The sequence below is a fragment of the Prionailurus bengalensis genome, chromosome B2, assembly GCF_016509475.1.
Source record: "Prionailurus bengalensis isolate Pbe53 chromosome B2, Fcat_Pben_1.1_paternal_pri, whole genome shotgun sequence".
Taxonomy (NCBI): Eukaryota; Metazoa; Chordata; class Mammalia; order Carnivora; family Felidae; genus Prionailurus; species Prionailurus bengalensis.
In genome coordinates, this window is record NC_057349.1 from 68298961 (window position 1) to 68324701 (window position 25741).

A 25741-nucleotide genomic window follows, 5' to 3' on the forward strand; every position below is an offset into this window, starting at 1 on the left:
GGTCTCACCCAGACAAACTAAATCAGAATCTTCAGAGCTGGGAGCCCCAGCACTAGTGTTTTTACCAATGTTGAGAAATGTTGCATTAAGTTTTTTAGACTGGGAAAATGAAATCAGTGGAAAAGGAGACAGGCAGAGGAAGGTCGTAGGGGAACTGGCTATAAGTGGAGTTAAAGTCATAGGTAGACAGAAGTAACATTAGCAAAAATATGAAATCTTATCTCTCTGAAACAAGAGAAACGGAGAAGGGTCTGGATGAAGATTGAAAGAAAGTTTGAAATAGAAAAAAGAGGTATCAAATGAAATCAGATGACTTCAATCTTCTCAGTACGAAGAAAGAAGTGGCAACAGTGATGGAAATCATCATACTCATCTTAGGATCCAGCATTTATCGAGCAATTTTATAGATAACTCACTAGGAACTTCATAAACATTACTTCACTTATCTTCATCCTACCACATGAGGAAGACACTGATATTATTATTCCCGTTTTATAGATGAGAAACCATAAATGGGAGGTATATATAAGACTGAGCAATTTGCCAAGGTCGCATACGCAGTAAGTGACAGTAAGTGTGCAACTATGTTCTGTGGTGAATGCAGCCCTGTGAGAGCCTTAAAGCCTTTCTTTTCACTGTGCCATTATGTGAGTGAGGGAGAATCAGGTTGCTGGCTCAAGGAGAGAGAGGTTTTGGAAACTGGATGAGGGGATTAAGTCAGGGAATCAGAGATGAGTAGGACTGTGAAAGACCATGGAGGGCCCAATTGTGGTTATGGTGCATGGATTTGTTTCACGTAAGCACTTTGTTTATTTTAGATTCTTATTTGGCAGCTCAGAAATGAGAGTGGGAAAAGTGAAAGTTAAATTTACCCAGAGTGGGATTAACCAAGAAAATGGGGCAGGAGGTCAAGGAGTAAGGTTTATATTGTACCAACAAGAAGAGTGTTGGGAGAGGCCAGGAAGTGGACTCCAGCATGGAGCATTAATGTGTGGGACACTGAGGCCTAGGTGGGCTGCACAACTGGAGGAACTGGGAGAGGCTGAAGGACTGGCAAGTTTTGATGAGAGTAAAACTCAGATTTCAGAGAAGGAAGGAAGAGAAATGATTAGAAAGGGATATTTCAGAATTATAGATCTCTAGTCTGAAAATATTAAAAACCTGGAGGTTAATTTTCAAGGTTTTGATTGGGAAGTATCTTTGGTTTCAGAAGAGACTTTCCAAACGTGTCAAATTGCATCCATTAGGCCAAGTTCTGCCTTGAAATACATAACATAATCATAAATAAGCCACTTACTGCTAAACTTAGACTTTAATGGTGGGCAATTAAAATGATACCATGAATAAATGACTCCATTTCTTTAAGGAGTTCAAAATGTCACACTTTTTTTCCTACTGAGTAATATAACTCCAAAAATTATGCCTCTAATTTTAGGGTAGAGCTGATGATATGGCCAGCTATCCTGAGATCAGTCATGCAAATAGTTATGCAATAGAAATGGCCCAGAACCAGAAATCATCTGGTGTTGTTAACAGAGGAAAGTTGGCTTTTGACTTAACAGTAACTTAAGTGTATTAATTTCACTCATTGTATTATATTGGACTGATTAATAGACTAAGCAGATGTATGACAGGACTAAATATAGCTCAAATCCCAGTTTTGGTTCTAATCTTCCCACCTCAAATGATTTTAGGAGTGTTACTTAGTATTCTCTGCCTTGGGTTCCTGGACAGAAATAAGCAGATTGCCTACCAGCCACTGAAATTTTAAGAAGATTAATTAAAATTTTCCTGAGCTTCTTAAAAAAATAAAATATTTAAGCTAAAGGATTATTAATATGATTGCTACCTACAAAGTGTTTTGATCAGGCCTACAATGGGTTGTAATAGTGCCCTTGGGTTTCTTATTTGGGCCTAATTAAATGTAACTTTTATTTCTTCATAAATGAAGCAGGAACCTTAAGACAGACAAATTAGCCCTACATATGCTATTTCTATATGAAGTTAAAGTATTTCTGAAATGGAAACTTTTCATTAGTTTCAAGGTCCTGAATTTTCTCCATAAAATTTCTTTCAGTGTAGTTTCCTTTAATCCTTCTCCTGGGGGAGCAATTATGAAAATAGATGCTGGTTGCAGTGAGTGAGGGGACTAGAGATGGCTGAATGAAGAAAACCAAGTTGGAATGAATTAAGATGACTTTCCAAAGGCACACAGAAAGATACTGTTTCCTCAAGAATGACTAAAGGTGAATGGAAGAATACTTATCTACTGAATATAACCATATGCTTAGAAGCATTTATCACTCTTCTGTAGCTCCTTCATACTCTTCCCACATTCACTGTGGCCAGAAGAGAAGTACAGCAGTGAGAGTACATCCCCAATAAATAATTCATAGTGATGCATGCTGAGGTTCACACTCGATAGTGGCATTTCCATAGATGAATTCTCATTACCATAGCTATGCCAGTCAACCTTATCAACTCATTGTAGGATAAGCTTTGGCGTGCAGGTTGCCTTGGTCCAGAGCACCTTCCTTCCTTATTAAAATGGTTGCATCTGACTTGGCGCTCTTGATTTGTGAGGTTGAAATCCCAGTGACACCATCTCTTTCTCTCAGACAGTGAGCTCAGACCCAGTGGTTGCTTAAAACTGTCTGCTTTGGAAGGCTAAAACTCACATTGTGGTCAAATACTTGCCTTCCTTTCAACAAGCTGCTTTGCTGTATTCCGAGGATTGGTATAACCAGTTCCTTCCCCACAATTGTGGAAGTGTCCTTTATACCCTGAAGTAGGAAGAGGCAGTATAGATGGAGACCTCCATCATCCTGGAGTCTGGTTACTTCACAATATAGCAATGATGTTGGAACTTTTGCTGTGGTCATTACCACATACATACTGAATTATAATATAAACCCAGAGATTCATATGAAAAAAAAAACTGTGTTGCTTTAGATGGATTATTTTTATTTGAGAGGCAGGGAGCGAGATACAGAGCATGAGTGGGGGGGAGGGGCAGAGGGAGAGACAGAGAGAATCTTAAGCAGGTCCCACGCTCAGTGCAGAGGCTGATGTGGGGCTTGATCCCATGACCCTGGGATCATAACTTGAGCTGAAATCAAGAGTTGGATGCTCAACTGACTAAGCCACCCAGGCACCTAGATGGATTATCTTAAAACAGCATAAAATCTGCTGTGAATATGATTGTGTTGACAAAGGTATACAGGATCCGAATTTTCAGAGATGATTAGCATGCAAATACAGTCAATATGGCTGCACATTCATGGTTGATAGGAGTGGCCAAGAAAGCAGCATGTCATGTCAGCGCTGCTTAATTAGTTCACATATATGATAGTCCTTTAGTGTGGTCGTTGATATAAGCACAGAGGAGCCACAAGGCAGAAATTGCTTTTGATTTTTAAAGCGAGTATTTAATCTAAAAAATGGCTTCAGGTGTGCTGCCAGAGTCTGCTCAGTTGAACACAAAGTGTCTTCAATTTACAGAGCCTTGATTATAAGGCCATCTTTTCAGATACAATTGAACAAAAAGTCTACCTTGAACCTTTTGAATTACACTATCCTGAGACTGTAGCAGAGATGAACGAAGTAGAGGAGCTGCAAAGTTAATGTGACTGTCAGTGGGCAGCTCTCTCAGGTATAGAAATGAATCCACATTTTCTGTTAATGGAGCCACAGTGAGGGAAAACACCTTCCTGGGTAATTTTATGAAATGAGAACATATCCCAGTAGTAAAGGCTTAGCAAGAAGTAGAGTGTCTTCAATTGCAAATTTTCTGACATTCATAGCTACAAAAATAATTACTGTACCTTGGTGACTAACTTACTTAGTTAAGGTTTCATTTAGTATATCCAAATGTAATGCAAAAGGCACATACTCTGATACACATTATTTCCATTTTAGGACTTGCCAAGGGTGGATTTTTTTCTCTTTCTCCCACACATTGGAATGCCACAAGCAATTAGATGAAATTATTTATGTGCAATGAAAAGGTAAAACTGTAAAGCAGTGCTGTGCACATCAGATGCAACTGGGATCCCCATTAGGAATATGAGAGGCGCCTTGGTATCTTGACAAAATAATTGAAATTATTGAACTGTTCGGTTGAGTAAACAATTTTACATAGTAAAGGTTTTGAAATCAAAGTCATTTCACTTTTGTGTTATCAGTGGGAAAACTACATTCAGAATCGCAAAGCTTAAAGTAAAAATTTTAAAGTATTGGCATGTCTTTGGGTCTCTTAATATTTTATGTCAAGCACAGTATTAGGTAGCTGGTAACCACTCTGTGGAACTCAATTGGGAAACATCACCTAACGGCATAGGAAATCTTTCAAGAAGCAATTTGGTATGAATCAAATACTATAAAACTGTTTATGCTTAGATCCAATTTTTTACTTTAGTCAATTTATGCTAGAATCTTAAATACTAAGACTTATGTAAAGATGTTCATTGCAATGTTATTCATAATAACAATACAATTAGGAACAATGATTTCTCTTTTGTTGACTAGCATGTAAAGCAAATCATGACATATCAACTGAAAGGAATATTATGCAGCCAAAAAAAGACACATGTCCAAACTAGATAGCAATGTAGAACATTCATATAATGGAACAGAAGTGCAGAAAGCCTGGTATAAAATTGTGCTACTGTAAAACTGCAACCATGTAAAAATTAAATAAGTGTACATAGAAAAAAGACTGAGGGAACGTATATCAGTACCAGCATAGGTTGTGTTTGGATGGAAGTTCTACGTGCAATTTTTCATGTCTTTTTTGGTTTTTCAAATAATCTATAATTTTTTAAAAAGAAACTCTCGAATTTGAACACTCAGTGGATATGTTTAACAGCTAGTTGTATTAAATTGAACTTTTCTTCTCACTCCCCATACTGTTTTCTATGTAAATACACTCATGGTGGTTAATTAGTCACCAATGGGAATCCAGTCAGGCTGAAGCACATAAACTCTAATTAATGTAGACCTCAGTAATTGGAGATTAACAGAGGTTCACAGATCTGAGATTCTTACAGAATAAAAAGTCCCAAACAAGTAAAATATAAGGATTTTTTATTATGCCATTAATTGTACTTTGTTTCATAGAAACTGGCATATAACAAATTATAGGTTTTGGTGAGCTTATTTAGTTTAACTTTATGCAAATGATTATGCTATTTGTAATTGTAATGGTTGATATATAATGTATGAAAATAGCAAAAATAGTTAAACTAGTTAACACAATTAATTAAACAACAATGACAAACCCAAAGATGATTTGCCTGGTCAAGTGTGTGAAATAGACAGTAAGCTTGTTTCAGCAAATTAAACTCAAAATACACTAGAATCCCATCATTTGTTTCTAATGAAAATGTTTTTATAAATGTAAACATTGATATATAACTGACAAGTGAAAGGAAAGGTAAGTAAACTTTTGTTTCATCCACTATCATTTACAGGTTGAAAAACAAAAGGTATTTTTATATACTCTTTTATAGAATTTTTTTCTCCTTCTAAATGCAACCACTAAAAAGTAACATATAAAATAACTGACAATTAGTTATTTTGTGACTTACAAATGCAACAACTCTTTGTTTTACTTTCTCTGGACATTTTCAAACCAATAATTTGATTAAAATGTTAATTGTCTGAAGCTATGGTCATCCTTACGGAAGAACCAAACATTATTGATTTCAAATGTCTTAAAAAGACTATGTTACAATGACTAAGTTTATTCTTAAAAAAAAAAAGTGAAGCTTTCTTCAACAGGATTTTTGAAAACACATTATTTTTCTGAAATATGCCTGCTTAGTGGCTTGCTTTAATTTTAAATTTATTTGAAGATTTGCCATAAGATCATGCACTGCCTCATTCTTTCATGCATACAACTTCAAAACAGAGAGGGAAGCAAACCATAAGAGACTCTTAAATACACAGAACAAACTGAGGGCAGCTGGAGGGGAGTTGGGTGGAGGGATGGGCCAAGTGGGTGATGGGCATTAAGGAGGACACTTGTTGGGATGAGCACTGGGTGTCATATGTAAGAGATGAATCACTGGGTTCTACTCCTCAAGCCAAGACTACAATGTATGTTAACTAACTTGAATTTAAAAAAAAAAAAAAAAAAATAAAATAAAAAAAAAAATAAATAAATAAATAAAATTTATAGGTGATCTTAAAAAAACTAAAAAAAAAAAAAGAACATGCACTGCTTCATTCTTTTATGCAAACAACTTCAAAAACAACCATGTTTCTGAGTTTGTCATTATCATGAACTCTGAAGACAAAGCCCCCTTGCTATTTTTTAAGGAAAAGCAACTCAAGATTTAATTATGTGAAGGTAAGAAATACATTTTTTGTCTGATTATAAATAGCTTAAAACATTAGCTTCAGTAAATATTGCATCAACCTTTATATTTTATTTGTCAATTTTAAGAGATAAATGGAATGGTTTCATGGATCTACTAATGTTACTGATATTGTATTCAATAAATTTGTATTCAATGTTTTATAAAGCAAAAAGGATGCATTCATCTCTCTTATTTTATTAACATTAATTGCACTTAAAATTATGAAGTAAATTTTCAACAAAGTGAAAACCATTTCTGACAATCATTCAATCAATTAATCAATATTTATTTAGGGCTTACCATATATTAACCCTCTGAGACATAATGGTGAGCTTGTTGATTTTGAATGTTCACTTCTGCAAATAGATTTTATAGATAAGCAATTTTAAAAATAAACAAATATTCAAATAACTTACCTTTGGTTCCTTGAACCTGGAGAAAAATCCAAAAAACAAAAATAGCCCTTCTAGTTTCCAAATACATTCTGGCTCTTGTGCATTGGCAATTCTGGTAACAATCACAGAACAGTCCCAAATCTCATTAAAAAAATAAAATGACAGAAATATGAAAAGTAATTAAATACTGATGCCAGCTGAGAGAGGATAACCTTCTTGGTTTACCTTTATGAGGGTGCTAATTTATGAAGAACATGAAGCAATGTCTGTTTCTGGAATAATCTACTTATCTTCCCCTCAGGTGTAATCTCTGCTTAAGGGCCAGCTGGAGGAACCTTTATCTCATTAACCTTCTGGAGGAGCATCTGTCAGCCTAGCTCCAGGATCCTGAACGCCATCATAAACAAGTGTCCACAGGCAGAAGAAAGGCTTTTTTCTTAGTTATTCACCTGTTAGAGTGACACAGGGAGCCAGGGGAAGTCCCGCCAAATGCAGAAGAAGGCTGACAGTTAGGGTCAAATGTTTTCCAAAATGACATGCTCAAGGAATATCCATTGAAAGAGCTTAATTGCTATCCTTCGAAATATGTGCTTATTCAATATGTGTTAGTCTCTGGAGGCAGCAAAGCTGTCTTCATTCTCATAGAAGAAATGCATGGCTTTGTAAGTTGCTTTCTTTCTGGCATTACATACAGATGACTTTTTGGGTTTAAGTCTGGTTTTAACTTTTTAAAATTTGTTTTTCATATACAGAATTTAAAGAGTCCAATAGTTTTACAAGGTTTGTGAAGAGTAATGTATCTATTCCTCCATTCAAAGGAAACCACTTTTAAGTTTTTAAGCTAATTCTAGTATTCTTATTTGTACCTCTACATAGTATGCTTCTATGACTATTTTTTTGTTTTTTACTTTTATGCATTAGTAAGTAGATATGGAGATATCTACATACATATGGAGATATCTCCATATGCATGTAGTCATCCTGTCCTTCTATCCACCTCAGTATTATTGTATTTTCAGTTTACTGAGTGTTCAATTTTATGTTTCTGTGACTGTATACATGCTATATATAGCTGAGCCGTGGAGTACACTGTAGTTATTAACATGTATTGAGAGCTAAGTTGTGACAGACACTCCTCCTAGACATTTCCATAGATTATCCATATATTCCTTAATATGACTTTATGAGGTAGATACTATTATGATCTGTTTTATATTTGAGGAAGCTAAGGTATATATATAGCAGGGCCAGTATTTGAACTCAGAGCCTGGTTTCAGAGACTATACTTTAACTGCTACCCCATGATGCTTTTTGCAATTCTCTTACTTTTTCCCCTTAGATTTTATAAACAAAACAATGTTATCCCCAAATATTACCGCAGATACATAAATTTCCTGTTTTTATGGTTATAGTCTTCAGATAATCTGTCTTTCCCAGGACTTGCTGAGCCCCTTCAGTCTGTATTGTTTCTTTTCTTGTTATTGTTCACAGTGGTCATCTGGGGATCCTCTTTCACAATTACCTTGGAGACGGCTTTTACCTCTCTTGTGTTGGGTCACGAGTTTTCTGGATCTTATGTTGCCTTCTTTCGTAACCTAATGTCTTGTTTTAGCAGAGCATATGCTCCAGTATATTGCTGAGAGAAAGTTCACAGTAGATATATTTGAGATCTTGTATGTTTAAAAATGGCTTTCATCTATCCTCATGCTTGATTGATAGTCTGGCCAGCTCTATACACTTAATGTCTGTGTCCTCCTAAAATTCATATGTTGAAAACTAACTCCCAATGGGATGGTATTTGGAGGTGGGACATTTAGGAGGTGATGGGGTTAGGTGTGTGAAGTCCTCATGAATAGGATTAGCTCCCTTACAAAAGAGGCACCAGAGAGCTCTTTTGTTCCTTCCATCATGCAAGGCACAGTGACAAAATATGTATGAACCAGGAAGCAGGCTTTCATCAGATACTGAATATGCTTGCACCTTGATCTTGGACATCCCAGCCTCCATAATGTAAGAAATAGATTTCTGTTGTTTATAAACTACTCAGTCTTTGGTATTCAGTATGCTACCATTTGGGAAGCAGCCCGAATGGATGAAAAACAACTGACTATAGAGCTCTAGGTTGGGGGAGTGCCTGGGTGGCTCTGTCGGTTGAGTGTCTGACTTCATCTCATGGGTTGAGTGTCTGGCTTTATCTCATGGGTTGAGTGTCTGACTTTATCTCATGGTTCGTGAGTTCGAGCCCTGCATCATGCTCACTGATGTCAGCGTACAGCCCTCTAGGGATCCTCAGTCTCCCTCTCTCTCTGCCCCTCCCCTGTTCATGCTCTCTCTCTCAAAAAATGAATACAAATTTATCAAAAAAAAAAAAAGAAAAAGAAAGAAAGAAAGAAAGAAAGAAAGAAAGAAAGAAAGAAAGAAAAGCAAAGAAAAAAGAATTCTACGTTGGAAATAACATTCACTTAGCATACTGAAGACATTAATCCATTTTCTTCTAGCTTCCTGTGCTACTAAAATCTGAAGTATTTTTTGTTCTTAATTCTTTGTATAGGATCTTTCTAGAAGATCTATAAGATTTCTTGAGAGACAAACAGAGAGACAGAGAGGGACAGAGAGCAAGAGAGTGATAGAGTGCTTCTCTACTGCCAGTTTAAGATTTGTCTTTCCAGGTCTGCTACCATTTATCTGTGTTTTAGAACTTTGCTTAAACCCACATGTTCAGCTTAATAAAATTATTATGAAGTGAACAGTCTAGTAATATCTAGGTGAAAATACAGAATGTTAATAGCACCTTAGAAGGACCCATGTTCCCACTCAAAAACACAAACCTTTCTTCTCCATTAAATATAATCATTATGCTGATTTCTATAGTAATCACTTATTAGTTTTCTTTATAATTTTACTGCTTATCTATACATCTGTTAGCACTGTTGTTTAGATTTTCCTATCCCACCACTATTTATTGAAAAGATCATTATTTCCTCTACTGTTCTTTAGTTCCAACTTTGTCATAAATCAAGAATACATATGTTTGTGGGTTCTCTTTCCTATTTGTCTACTCTTGTGCTGCATTATCTTAATTATGGTACCTTTTTAGTATGTCTTCACATCTGTAGAACAAGTTTTCCCATCTTGTTCTTCTTCAAAATAATCTTGTTTACCTTTGGTGTTTTGAATTTTTACATACATTTCAGGGTCAGATTGTCAAGTTCCACAAAAAAGGTTTGCTAGGATTCATAAATAGGTGATGGAGATGAAGGAGTGCACTTGTGATCAGCACTGGGTGATGTATGGAAGTGCTGAATTAGTACATTGTACACCTGAAACTAATATTACACTGCATGTTAGCTAACTGGAATTTAAATAAAAACTTACAAAAAAAGAAAGTACACTGGACTGTAGATCAATTTGGGGAAACTGACATCTTCACCATGTTGAATCTTCTAATCCATGAACATGATTTGTATATTTATTTATATAATATATTTATATTGTTTCTTTAATTTTGTCATTTATATTTCATTTGATTGATTTTTTGAAATTTTTAAGTATTGATATTTTAATTTTATTATAAAAGGTATTATTTTCAAAATTTTATTTTCAATTCGTTATTGCCAGATGTAAAAACATTACTGATTTTTGTATATTGATCCTGTGTGCAGTGACCTTGAGAAACAAATTAATGAATTCTAATGGGTTTTTTTTTTTTTTGGTTTATTCTTTTCAGTTTTCTACATATATTATTGTCATTTATGAATAATAATTGTTTTCCTCCTTTTCAATTCTTACACATTTTCTTCCTTTTCCTTGCGCTTCTGCACTGGTGAGGACCTCTAATAAAATGTTGAATAAAATGGTGATAGCAGGCATGTTTGTTTTATTTTTTCTGGTTCTAAAAGAAAAACTTACATTTTATCATTAAGAATAGTGTTTGTAATTTTTTATTTAACCTATTATGGAATAAGGAAATTTCCTTATTCCTAGATCACAAAGAGATTTTTTTTAAAATAATGAATGGCTATTGAATATTACTTGATTTGTAGATCTTTTGAAATTATCATAGATTTTTTCATTTTTATCTCTTAACAGTGTAAAGTACATTGATTTTTCTAATGCTAAACCAACCCTACTTTCCCAGAGTAACACTAAGTTGGTTGTAGTGTATATTAGTGTTTTGTATATATTGCTGGATGCAGTTTGCTAATTTTTGTTTAGTCTCTTAAACATCTACATTCATGAGTAAAATTGCCTTCTTATGATACACTAGTAGATTATGCTCATAAAAGGAGTTGAAGAGTGTTAATTCTTTTTCTAGTCTAGGAATAGTTTTGTTTTTTTCTTTTAAAGCTTATTTATTTTTATTTATTTATTTATTTATTTATTTATTTATTTATTCAACGTTTATTTACTTTTGGGACAGAGAGAGACAGAGCATGAACGGGGGAGGGACAGAGAGAGAGGGAGACACAGAATCGGAAACAGGCTCCAGGCTCTGAGCCATCAGCCCAGAGCCTGACGCCGGGCTCGAACTCACGGACCGTGAGATCGTGACCTGGCTGAAGTCGGACGCTTAACCAACTGCGCCACCCAGGCGCCCCAAAGCTTATTTATTTTTAGAGAGAGAGAGTGGGGGAGGGGCAGAGAGAGAGGGAGAGAGAATCCCAATACTTCTTCTATATTTAAAAAATTTTTTTTCAAGTTTATTTATTCATTTTGAGAGAGACAGACAGTGTGGGGGGAAGAGGCAGAGAGAGAGAGAGAGAGAGAGAGAGAGAGAATCACGAGAGAGAGAGAGAGAGAGAGAGAGAGGGAATCCCAAGCAGGCTCTGCACTGTGAGCACAGAGCCTGATGTTGGGCTTGAACTCAGGAAATCCTGAGATCATGACCTGAGCTGAAACGTAGAGTTGGGCACTTAACTGACTGAGCCAGCTAGGCACCCCACCAATCCTTCTTCTATTTTTGGAAGAGTATGAGTGGGATTGGTGTAAATTCCTCTTTAAATGTTTAGTAAAGGGGCACCTGGATGGCTCAGTCAGTTAAATGTCTGCCTCTTGGTTTCAGCTCAGGTCATTATCTCACAGTTCGCTGGATTGAGCCCTGTGTTGGGCTCTGTGCTGACATTACAGAGCCTACTTGGGATTCTCTCTCTCTGTCTCTCTCTGCCCTTACCCTACTCCCTTACTCGTGCTCTCTCTCTCAAAATAAATAAGTAAACTTAAAAAAATAAAATGTTTGGTAAAATTTACCTGTGAAACCATCTGGTTCTGCACTGCACTTTTTTTTTTTTTTTTTTTTTGGTTGGGAGATTATGATTACTGATTCCGTCTCCTTGCTTGTAATTGTTCTGTTCAGATTTTCTATTTCTTCCTGATTCAGTCTTGGTATGTTACATGTTTCTAAGAATTCATTTATTTTTTTCTAGGTTGTCCAGTTTGTTGGCATATAGTTGTTCATAGTAGCATTTTATGATTATTTGTATTTCTGTGGTATCAGTTGTAATTTTTTTATTTATAATTTTGTTGATTTGGGTCCTCTCTTTTTTTTCCTTGATTAGTCAAGTTTGGTTTGTCAATTTTGTTTATCTTCCTTATTTATCTTTATTCTGTGTATCACATATATTCATGTTTTCCCAGCCTTTATCCATATCTTTTGTTTTATCATATTAACTTATCTTTTATTTCACTATTTTCTCATCATCTAGATCTAATTTATTGTTCTTAATTTCAGTTATTCTATTTTTTTCAGTTCTGAGATTTATTATTTTTTTTAACTTTTTAATGTTTAATTTTGGAAGAAAGAGAGAGAGAGAGAGAGACACAGCATGAGCAGGGAAGGGGCAAAGAGAGAGGGAGACACAGAATTCAAAGCAGGCTCCAGGCTCTGAGCTGTCGGTACAGAGCTGGACACAGGGCTCAAACCCATGAACCGGGAGATCATGACCTGAGCCGAAGTTGGGCGCTTAACTGACTGAGCCACCCAGGCACCCTTGAGATTTCTATTTTGTACTATTCCAATTCTATTTTATCTCTTTTTAAAAAATAGTTTATACCTCTGTGCTAATAATGATGTCTTTCATCTCACTGAATATCGCAAAAATAGACTGATAATTCCAAATTCTGCAACTCTGGGTGTTGCTTCTGTCTTTCTCTTTCTGTTTTCCTTTCTTCTTTTTTTAATGTTTAATCATTTTTGAGACAGAGAGCATGAACAGGAGAGGGGCAGAGAAACGGCGGTGGGGCAGAGGATCTGAAGTGGGCTCTGTGCTGACAGTAGCAAGCTTGATGTGGGTTCGGTTTCATGAACCATGAGATTGTGACCTGAGCTGAAGTTGGACACTCAATCGACTGAACCACCCAGTAGCCCTTCTCTGCTTTCTTAGTCATATTGCTTTACCTCCTCATCTAAGTTGTTATTTTTTCTTACTGTATACCACACATTTTTATTTATTTATTTATTTTGAAAAGGCAATTCAGTGGATAAAGGATTATCTTTTCAACAAATGGTGCCATAAACAAAAAGCCAAACTAAACCAAACGAAACAAAAAACCCCTGAAACCCATGGAAAACAAGTAAACCAAAAATGGACCTAGACACAGACATTTCATCTTACCCAGAAATGAACTAAAAGCATCTTACACATTAATTTAAAATGCATGTAAATCTTCTAAAAGAAAATATAGGAGCAAATCACATGACCTTAGTCTTGATGAGATTTTAGATACAACACAAGAGCATGATCCACGAAAGAAAAAAAATCATAAGTTGGATTTTATTAAAATGAGAAATGTCTGTTCTGCTAAAGATACTGTAAAACAAAATTAAAAGATAAGCCACAAACTGGAGACAAAATATCTGCATAACACATTTCTGATAACGGACTTGCATCCAAAATGTATAAAGAAAACCTAAAGCTCAACAACAAGAAAACCTAACAACTCAGTTAAAAATGAGCCAAATATTGGAACAACACTTCACCAAAGAAGATATACATATGGCAAGTAAGCATATAAAAAGATGCTCGACATCATTTCTCATTAGGAAAATGCAAATTGCAACATCAATGAGGTACCACCACACCCCTATTAGAATGACTAGGAACCAAAAACAAAACCCTGACACTACCAGTTGCTGGTAAGGATACAGAGCAACAGCAACTCTCAGTCATTACTGGTGGTGGTGCACATTGGTACAGGCACTTTGGAAGATGGTTTGGCAGTTTTTTTTGTTTTTTTGTTTTTTTGTTTTTTGTTTTCTTTACAAAGCTAAATATATCCTTACTATACAATTCAGCAAACTCCTAGGTATTTACCCAATTGATTTGAAAATGTATGTTCCACATAAAAGCGTACATTTGAGGGACACCTGGGTGGCTCACTCGGTTGAGCTCAATGTGACTTTTCATTTCAGAGTCATGATCCCAGGGTCATGGGATTAAGCCCTGAGTTGGGCTCCATGCTGAATGTGGAGTCTGCTTAAGATTCTCTCTATTTCCCTCTGCCCCTCTACCCTGCTCGCGTGCATGCTCTCTCTCTCTCTCAAAGAAAAATGGGAACAAACAAACCAACCCTGCATTTAAATGTTTACAGTAGCTTTATTAACAATATCCAAAACCTAGAGCAACCAAGATGTTCTTTAGTAGGTGAATTAATAAACAAACTGTGTACATCTATACAGTGGAAGTCTATTAGCAATAAGAAGGTCTGAGCTATCAAGCCATTCAGAGACATGGATGAATTTTTGAATGCATATTGCCAGGTAAAAGAAGCCAGTCTGAAAAGGCGACATGCTGCATTATTCCATTTATATGACATCCCCAAAAGACAAACAGGTAAAACAGATTAGTGGTTGAAGGAGTTTTAGAGTGCATATGTGCTTTGAATAGGTGGAGCATACGGTGTTAGGGCAGTGAAACTATTTTGTGTAATACGGTAATGTATACCACTACGTTTTTCAAAACCCATAAAACTTTAAAGCGCAAGAGTGAGTCTTAAGGCGTGTAAATTTAAGAAATTGTTAGGTAGACTCTATGCTACGTGACAGTTCACATTGTGACAAAAGAACCTAACTACACTAAAAATGTATGAAACAATCTCATTGAAAGGGGTGGGGGAAATAGTTGACCTAAAAAACTTTAGAAATGAGTGGAGTCTGTAAGACTAGAGACAAAAGGAACTGAATAGAAGTAGTATACTCTGGTTGAAAAAAATTGTCTTCAACAAGCATATGAGTTAACAATTCTAAAACAACTATAACATGTATACTGGAATTGAACAGTTAAATAAATAGATGGTAGATAGTGGGAGACAGTTTTCTTACTACTGGAGTGGAAGTTTATAGGTAATCAAGGGGAAGAAGAGGAAAGAATAATCCATATGGTAAAGGAGTACAGTTAGAGACATGAGTATAAACTCCTGTTTAGTTTAACATATATGGATATGCAATATAAATTGATACTTTATAAATAAGTATAAATATTCTGGTTAGGATATACATGTTTCCTTTCTCCATCAGCTGTGAGAGTCTAGAAGCAATGACACAGCAGTAGCAATGAGCACACTTAACACTCAGATCTTGATTTATAATGCCATTCTTCAGAAAAATCAACCAGGACTCCTTGGAGAAATGGCTGATTCTCAAACTGGAGCAGGACACATACAAGATGAACCCAGAATGTCTTGTAGTGCCAGAAAGTAAGGAAGTGCTCAAACTAAACCAAACCAAACTAAACAAAAAAACCCAAAAAACAAAGCCCCCCATAAAACAGCAACTCCACAACGATGGCAGGATATGAAAAGGACACAGGAATCAGCCAAAAGGGCTCCCAATGTCCAAAGCTGGAGAAATTATAGGAATAAAATGAAGTAGTCTTAGATTATAACACAAAGTATAAAATAAATATCCATGAGTCTATAGTGATAAACTATTGAAAAAATCAATAAATGGGAGGGAATAGACAAATGTCCCATGCAGAAGAATTCCTAATAATTTATATAGATAATTCATGTCCTCAAGGAGCATAACTCCTATTCTTTAAGTATGACCCGTGTACAGTGATTTCCTTCTAAAGAGTACAGTATGGAAAGGGGGATAAAGTTTAATTTTATACTAGAGAATCCTGACGAACATAACTTGGATCAAGGTCAACATCAACAGGGGAGTCATGTTGATAGTATACTTCCTTCATATGGGATGATGAAAATGGCACTTTAGCTCTGTGGTCTTTCTCCAAAAAAACCTCATAGCCCAGTATAATCATGGGAAAAACATTAGGCCAATCTCAATTGAGGGACATTCTACAAAATATCTGACTGGTATGCTTCAAAATTCTCAAGGTCATTGTTAACAAGAAAAAGTCTGAGAAACTATCACTGCCAAGAGGAACCTATGGAGACAAGATGACTAAATGTAATGTGGTGTCCTGGATGGTATCTTGGAACAGAAAAAGGGCATTTGGTTAAAAGGAAAAAAAAAAAAAAACAACTAAGAAAATCTGCTTCACCTATGGGCTTCAGTTGATGATCTATCAATATTGGTTCATTAAATGCAACAAATGTACCACAATAATGAAAAATGTTAATACTAGGGAAAACTATGTGTGGGGTATATGGGAACTCTCTACTATCTTCACAATTTTTCTCAGTCTCAATCTATTCTAAAATAAAAAGTTTACCAAACATATAAAAAATAAGTTTATAAAAAGAGTTTGAAGTTTGGGTATCTCCTTTTAGGTAGGATCTTCCTTGCTTCTTCCATCCACTGAGAGTAGCAATCTGAGGTCAATTCAATAAAATTTCTGAGTTGGAGATTTTCTAGACTACACAGATAATTCAGAGTTGGGCTTTACACCTTTGGCTGAGGCACGGTTCCTTTGTGTTCACCTTTGTTCCTAGGACGCAGCCCTATGGGTTACTAGGGCTTTGCCATCTCCTGGACTCCCAACTTTTTCCCTTCCTGTGAAGAGATTTTAAAAAGCACTTCAGCCTCTGCCTTTCTTACAGATCTGCAAATGTTCTGGCGGGCAGAAGTAGCCCCCAAAGCTAGGTTCACTTGTCTTGATGCTGATCTATAGATCTTCATTCTGGTAATGCTTCATTATTTTGTTAGTTCTCTACTCCCTTCAATAAGATGATTTTAGATTTCACCCAGCTTGTCTACATTTCCTCAGCAGGAGGACTGGTTCAAATGACCTAATGGCTTTACCTGCTGCGGAAATTCTAAAATTTTATTACTGTTTTCTCCTTTCTCATTCTGTTTACTGTTATGGCTTCCTATTTAAAAAATAATCCTTTATTATTATTTCCTGGGGGTATCTGGCGGTAATGGGTTTTTGGCTTTCTTCTTTAACTACAGATTATTTTGGTGATATTAAAGAAAATTAGAATCATCAAATTGGTGTAGTGTCTTACTTAGAGTAGCACATCTGAAAATGAGAAATGAGGTAGGTGAAAAATGACTTTTAAATAACCACATCTAATAAAAAGTATATGAGGACTTAGAATAGATACAGACATGTATAAATACACATAAATATTTATATATATTTTATATATATATATATATATATATATATATATATATATATTCATATGGGCTGGAAAGCTGGTGGCTGCTAACAAAATATTTTCTCTCTGTTTGCTGTATCCTGTGCTGTATTTATGTTTCTAACTCTATTGTGAAACATAAGTACTTTTTCTTTAAGAGAGAAAGCAACAATTTTAAGTTGTAAAAACAATTTCCACTTCATAGTCTCCTTAATAAAACATGTTGTTTAAAGGAAAATGTGGTATAGATAACTTTGTGTTCTTAAAAATATCCTATGTCATTTACATGATTATAGAGATACTGAATTTATATTATGACAAATATTTAAAAGTTTCTCTTGACAGCAGTACCTTATTAATTTTTTCCATTTTTAATTAAAAAATCTGGGTAGCTAATGTTGATAACTGCCACTTAGGAAGCAAATAAAAATGATAAACACTCATTATTCCTGAAACAATTCTTTCTGGGACCATCAGGTCTTTTTCTAAGTACTGTTATATTTAATTATGGGTCACTGTTAATCAATCCAGAAGTGCTTCTTCAAGCTGGTGACTGTCAACAATCATTATATATTCTTAAAGAGGTAAGCATTCTCCGTTATTTTCTGTCAGAATTTCAGTGGTGCATTTAAAATGTACAAGGTAGGGTAGAGAGGGCAGTATGTTTTTGCAGATGTATTCTTTCATCTGAATTCAGTAAAAATGAGAAATGGTTACCAAAATGAATCAGTTAATATCATAAAGAAATTATTCCATTTGTAAAACAAAATAGATATAATTTTTTTGTATTCCTAGTAAATGCCAAGATCTCAATTAGGTACTTTATATGCATAGATGACGTCTTCCTAGCACCTCTATGAGGTTAAGTACTATTTTTATTTTGCTTTACAGATGAGGAAATTGAGGCTAAGAGTTGGTAAGTATATTTCCCAAATATGCGACCAGTAAAGGGGAAGCAGGGTTTTCAACCTAGATCTTTCTGATTCCCAAAGCCTATGTTCTCCTTATTCTCCTCATTACATTCCTTTCACAGGGAAAACAGATGCTAAGAAAGTAACTGACACTATTCAGACGAATTAACAACTAGTGGGTCCTGGTCACCAATTCCTGTGTGTGTGTGTGGGGGGGGGGTGTCTCCTTCATACAAACAATTCTCAGCAACCAGCAGCTGAGTGCCCTGCAATTCAATTCAATTCTGACGCTGTCTCCCTGCATATAGCATCAAGTCCCACAGGTGGAGGGCTCAGTCCGACAAGACCATGCCCCTTCTCACTTCAGAGGCCAGCTGCAAGTCCAGGTTGTCACCTGGGCTTCTGACCGACTGGCTATAGATTGAAAGTTCCAATAACCCCTCTTTGTGTGCAATTAATTTGTTAGAATGGCTCACAGAACTCACAGAAGCATTTTACTTACTAGATTACCCATTTATTATGAAAGAATATAACTCAGGAACAGACATGCAAGAGATGCATAGGGCAAAGTATAAGGAAAGGGCACGGAATTCCACGCCTGTTCCACGTATGCCGCTCTCCTCAGATCTCCATGTGATCACCAACCTGGAAGCTCTCCAAGCCTTGTTTTTGGGTTTAAACAACCAAATGGAGGCTTCATTACATAGGCACAATTGATTAAATCATTAGTGATTGAACTCAATCGCTAGCCCATCTTCCCTACCTGGAGGTCAAGGGGGTAGGACTGAAATTTCCAACCCTCTAATCACATGGTTGGCTCCCCTGGCAACCAGCCCCCAATCAGAGGTGGGGGTCCTGAGCCACTCATTAACATAACAAAAAGCACCTTTCTGACTCTCCTCACTTAGGAGATTCCAAAGGGTATTAAGAGTTCTGTGTTGGGCTTATGGAGGCTAGGAGGGGAAGATGGCGGCGTAGGAGGACGCTGGGCTCACCACGCGTCCTGCTGATCACTTAGATTCCACCTACACCTGCCTAAATAACCCAGAAAACCGCCAGAGGATTAGCAGAATGGAGTCACCAGAGCCAAGCGCAGACGAGAGGCCCACGGAAGAGGGTAGGAAGGGCGGAGAGGCGGTGCGCGCTCCACGGACTGGCGGAAGGGAGCCGGGGCGGAGGGGCGGCTCGCCGGCCAAGCAGAGTCCCTGAGTCTGGCTTGCAAAAGCGGAGGGGCCTGATGGACTGTGTTCCGACAGCAAGTGCGACTTAGCGTCTGGGAGGTCATAAGTTAACAGCTCTGCTCAGAAAGCGGGAAGGCTGGAGGACAAAGGGAAGGGAGAGCTGCTGAGCCCCGGACAACAGAGCTCAGTTTGGTGGGGAACAAAGGCGCTCGCCAGTGCCATCTCCCCCGCCCATCCCCCAGCCAAAATCCCAAAGGGAACCGGTTCCTGCCGGGGAAATTGCTCTCTCCGCGCAAACACCCAACTCTGTGCTTCTGCGGAGCCAAACCTCCGGCAGCGGATCTGACTCCCTCCTGCTGCCACAGGGCCCCTCCTGAAGTGGATCACCTAAGGAGAAGCGAGCTAAGCCCGCCCCGCCTGCCCCCGTGCACCTTGCCTATCCACCCCAGCTAATACGCCAGATCCCCAGCATCACAAGCCTGGCAGTGTGCAAGTAGCCCAGACGGGCCACGCCACCCCACAGTGAATCCCGCCCCTAGGAGAGGGGAAGAGAAGGCACACACCAGTCTGACTGTGGCCCCAGCAGTGGGCTGGGGGCAGACATCAGGTCGGACTGCGGCCCCACCCACCAACTCCAGTTATACACCACAGCACAGGGGAAGTGCCCTGCAGGCCCTCACCACACCAGGGACTATCCAAAATGACCAAGCGGAAGAATTCCCCTCAGAAGAATCTCCAGGAAATAACAACAGCTAATGAGCTGATCAAAAAGGATTTAAATAATATAACGGAAAGTAAATTTAGAATAATAGTCATAAAATTAATCACTGGGCTTGAAAACAGTATACAGGACAGCAGAGAATCTCTTGCTACAGAGATCAAGGGACTAAGGAACAGTCACGAGGAGCTGAAAAACTCTTTAAATGAAATGCAAAACAAAATGGAAACCACCACAGCTCTGCTTGAAGAGGCAGAGGAGAGAATAGGTGAACTAGAAGATAAAGTTATGGAAAAAGAGGAAGCTGAGAAAAAGAGAGATAAAAAAATCCAGGAGTATGAGGGTAAAATTAGAGAACTAAGTGATACACTAAAAAGAAATAATATACGCATAATTGGTATCCCAGAGGAGGAAGAGAGAGGGAAAGGTGCTGAAGGGGTACTTGAAGAAATCATAGCTGAGAACTTCCCTGAACTGGGGAAGGAAAAAGGCATTGAAATCCAAGAGGCACAGAGAACTCCCTTCAGACGTAACTTGAATCGATCTTCTGCATGACATATCATAGTGAAACTGGCAAAATACAAGGATAGAGAAAATTCTGAAAGCAGCAAGGGGTAAACGTGCCCTCACATATAAAGGGAGACCTATAAGACTCGTGACTGATCTCTCTTTTGAAACTTGGCAGGCCAGAAAGAATTGGCACGAGATTTTCAGGGTGCTAGACAGAAAAAATATGCAGCCAAGAATCCTTTATCCAGCAAGTCTGTCATTTAGAATAGAAGGAGAGATAAAGGTCTTCCCAAACAAACAAAAACTGAAGGAATTTGTCACCACTAAACCAGCCCTACAAGAGATCCTAAGGGGGACCCTGTGAGACAAAGTCCCAGAGACATCACTACAAGCATAAAACATACAGACATCACAATGACTCTAAACCCGTATCTTTCTATAATAACACTGAATGTAAATGGATTAAATGCGCCAACCAAAAGACATAGGGTATCAGAATGGATAAAAAAACAAGACCCATCTATTTGCTGTCTACAAGAGACTCATTTTAGACCTGAGGACACCTTTAGATTGAGAGTGAGGGGATGGAGAACTATTTATCATGCGACTGGAAGCCAAAAGAAAGCTGGAGTAGCCATACTTATATCAGACAAACTAGACTTTAAATTAAAGGCTGTAACAAGAGATGAAGAAGGACATTATATAATAGTTACAGGGTCTATCCATCAGGAAGAGCTAACAATTATAAATGTCTATGCGCCGAATACCGGAGCCCCAAATATATAAAACAATTACTCATAAGCATAAGCAACCTTATTGATAAGAATGTGGTAATTGCAGGGGACTTTAACACCCCACTTACAGAAATGGATAGATCATCTAGACACACGGTCAATAAAGAAACAAGGGCCCTGAATGAGACATTGGATCAGATGGACTTGACAGATATATTTAGAACTCTGCATCCCAAAGCAACAGAATATACTTTCTTCTCGAGTGCACATGGAACATTCTCCAAGATAGATCATATACTGGGTCACAAAACAGCCCTTCATAAGTTTACAAGAATTGAAATTATACCATGCATACTTTCAGACCACAATGCTATGAAGCTTGAAATCAACCACAGAAAAAAGTCTGGAAAACCTCCAAAAGCATGGAGGTTAAAGAACACCCTACTAACGAATGAGTGGGTCAACCAGGCAATTAGAGAAGAAATTAAAAAATATATGGAAACAAACGAAAATGAAAATATAACAATCCAAACACTTTGGGACGCAGCGAAGGCAGTCCTGAGAGGAAAATACATTGCCATCCAGGCCTATCTCAAGAAACAAGAAAAATCCCAAAGACAAAATCTAACAGCACTCCTAAAGGAAACAGAAGCAGAACAGCAAAGGCAGCCTAAACCCAGCAGAAGGAGAGAAATAATAAAGATCAGAGCAGAAATAAACAATATAGAATCTAAAAAAACTGTAGAGCAGATCAACGAAACCAAGAGTTGGTTTTTTGAAAAAATAAACAAAACTGACAAACCTCTAGCCAGGCTTCTCAAAAAGAAAAGGGAGATGACCCAAATAGATAAAATCATGAATGAAAATGGAATTATTACTACCAATCCCTCAGAGATACAAACAATTATCAGGGAATACTATGAAAACTTATATGCCAACAAATTGGACAACCTGGAAGAAATGGACAAATTCCTGAACACCCACACTCTTCCAAAACTCAATCAGGAGGAAATAGAAAGCTTGAACAGACCCATAACCAGCGAAGAAATTGAATCGGTTATCAAAAATCTCCCAACAAATAAGAGTCCAGGACCAGATGGCTTCCCAGGGGAGTTCTACCAGACGTTTAAAGCAGAGATAATACCTATCCTTCTCAAGCTATTCCAAGAAATAGAAAGGAAGGAAAACTTCCAGACTCATTCTATGAAGCCAGTATTACTTTGATTCCTAAACCAGACAGAGACCCAGTAAAAAAAGAGAACTACAGGCCAATATCCCTGATGAATATGGATGCAAAAATTCTCAATAAGATACTAGCAAATTGAATTCAACAGCATATAAAAAGAATTATTCACCATGATCAAGTGGGATTCATTCCTGGGATGCAGGGCTGGTTCAACATTCACAAATCAATCAATGTGATACATCACATTAACAAAAAAAAAGAGAAGAACCATATGATCCTGTCAATCGATGCAGAAAAGGCCTTCGACAAAATCCAGCACCCTTTCTTAATAAAAACCCTTGAGAAAGTCGGGATAGAAGGAACATACTTAAAGATCATAAAAGCCATTTATGAAAAGCCCACAGCTAACATCATCCTCAACGGGGAAAAACGGAGAGGTTTTTCCATGAGATCAGGAACACGACAGGGATGCCCACTCTCACCGCTGTTGTTTAACATAGTGTTGGAAGTGCTAGCATCAGCAATCAGACAACAAAAGGAAATCAAAGGCATCAAAATTGGCAAAGATGAAGTCAAGCTTTCGCTTTTTGCAGATGACATGATATTATACATCGAAAATCTGATAGACTCCACCAAAAGTCTGCTAGAACTGATACATGAATTCAGCAAAGTTGCAGGATACAAAATCAATATACAGAAATCAGTTGCATTCTTATACACTAACAATGAAGCAACAGAAAGACAAATAAAGAAACTGATCCCATTCACAATTGCACCAAGAAGCATAAAATACCTAGGAATAAATCTAACCAAAGATGTAAAGGATCTGTATGCTGAAAACTATAGAAAGCTTATGAAGGAAATTGAAGAAGATATAAAGAAATGGAAAGACATTCCCTGCTCATGGATTGGAAGAATAAATATTGTCAAAATGTCAATACTACCCAAAGCTATCTACACATTCAATGCAATCCCAATCAAAATTGCACCAGCATTCTTCTCGAAATTAGAACAAGCAATCCTAAAATTTGTATGGAACCACAAATGGCCCCGAATAGCCAAAGGAATTTTGAAGAAGAAGACCAAAGCAGGAGGCATCACAATCCCAGACTTTAGCCTGTACTCCAAAGCTGTCATCATCAAGACAGCATGGTATTGGCACAAAAACAGACACACAGACCAATGGAATAGAATAGAAACCCCAGAACTAGACCCACAAACGTATGGCCAACTCATCTTTGACAAAGCAGGAAAGAACGTCCAATGGAAAAAAGACAGCCTCTTTAACAAATGGTGCTGGGAGAACTGGACAGCAACATGCAGAAGGTTGAAACTAGACCACTTTCTCACACCATTCACAAAAATAAACTCAAAATGGATAAAAGACCTAAATGTGAGACAGGAAACCATCAAAACCTTAGAGGAGAAAGCAGGAAAAGACCTCTCTGGCCTCAGCCGTAGCAATCCCTTACTCGACACATCCCCAAAGGCAAGGGAATTAAAAGCAAAAGTGAATTACTGGGACCTTATGAAGATCAAAAGCTTCTGCACAGCAAAGGAAACAACCAACAGAACTAAAAGGCAACCAACGGAATGGGAAAAGATATTCGCAAATGACATATTGGACAAAGGGCTAGTGTCCAAAATCTATAAAGAGCTCACCAAACTCCACACCTGAAAAACAAATAACCCAGTGAAGAAATGAGCAGAAAACATGAATAGACACTTCTCTAAAGAAGACATCCAGATGGCCAACAGGCACATGAAAAGATGTTCAGCGTCACTCCTTATCAGGGAAATACAAATCAAAACCACACTCAGGTATCACCTCACGCCAGTCAGAGTGGCCAAAATGAACAAATCAGGAGACTATAGATGCTGGAGAGGATGTGGAGAAACGGGAACCCTCTTGCACTGTTGGTGGGAATGCAAATTGGTGCAGCCGCTCTGGAAAGCAGTGTGGAGGTTCCTCAGAAAATTAAAAATAGACCTACCCTATGACCCAGCAATAGCACTGCTAGGAATTTATCCAAGGGATACAGGAGTACTGATGCATGGGGGCACTTGTACCCCAATGTTCATAGCAGCACTCTCAACAATAGCCAAATTATGGAAAGAGCCTAAATGTCCATCAACTGATGAATGGATAAAGAAATTGTGGTTTATACACACAATGGAATTCTACGTGGCAATGAGAAAAAATGAAATATGGCCTTTTGTAGCAACGTGGATGGAACTGGAGAGTGTGATGCTAAGTGAAATAAGCCATACAGAGAAAGACAGATACCATATGGTTTCACTCTTATGTCGATCCTGAGAAACTTAACAGGAACCCATGGGGGAGGGGAAGGGAAAAAAAAAAAAGAGGTTAGAGTGGGAGAGAGCCAAAGCATAAGAGACTGTTAAAAACTGAGAACAAACTGAGGGTTGATGGGGGGTGGGAGGGAGGGGAGGGTGGGTGATGGGTATTGAGGAGGGCACCTTTTGGGATGAGCACTGGGTGTTGTATGGAAACCAATTTGTCAATAAATTTCATATAAAAAAAAAAGTTCTGTGTTGGAAATGGGCGACAAAGACCAAATATTTATTTCTTAATATAAATCACAGTATCACAACAACATTGAATAAAAAGAGAAGCTAATGAAAAGGCTCACATCCAAAGTTTAGCGTTTGCATTGGTCTTTTCCTTTACATTTCATCTACTGATTTGGACATCATGGGTAAAGTAGCTACATAGGAATCTGGTAAGTTTCCATCTCTGGAATCTTTTCTTTGGTAGACAGGCAACAGTCTGCTTAGCATTCTAGGGATTGTCCCCGTAGTTCAGATAGGCAAAGGGGATTCTTGAGGTATTTCATCACCATCAAAATGTGTGACTAATGAAGAGCGGATGAACCACTTCTAGAAGAAATGAATCCTAGGAGGGGCAGGTAGGCAGTGCTACGAGTGTTAAAGCCTTGATCTGGGGAGAATTGGTTCTATTATCTCTGACAAAAACCCAGTGTCCTCTTCTGTACTTCTGGGTGTCTTTCTTGTTAATACAAGATTCACACCACATGGCTCTGAAAGTTTCCCCTATGTTATTACCCATATCTTAGGAAGGAGGGATAAAACACACAGAAAGAAACACAAGGGTAACATCACTTACAGTTTCATTTAAGGTGGGCTCCTGTCTTCTGCATTTACCCTCCTGATCATCTCA

At 37.5% G+C, this 25741-nt stretch overlaps 1 protein-coding gene across 2 annotated transcripts in view; it reads right to left on the reverse strand.

Annotated features, from left to right (window-relative positions):
- Positions 1–7025, reverse strand: part of IMPG1 (interphotoreceptor matrix proteoglycan 1) — a 140164-nt gene extending 133139 nt beyond the window's left edge. For both annotated transcript variants that reach the window (XM_043591861.1, XM_043591860.1), the window contains exon 1: positions 6779–7025. In XM_043591861.1, coding sequence (XP_043447796.1) covers positions 6779–6845 — 67 coding nt within the window. In that variant the 5' untranslated portion in view covers positions 6846–7025. The remainder of the gene's footprint in view (positions 1–6778) is intronic.
- Positions 7026–25741: the final 18716 nt, after the last annotated feature.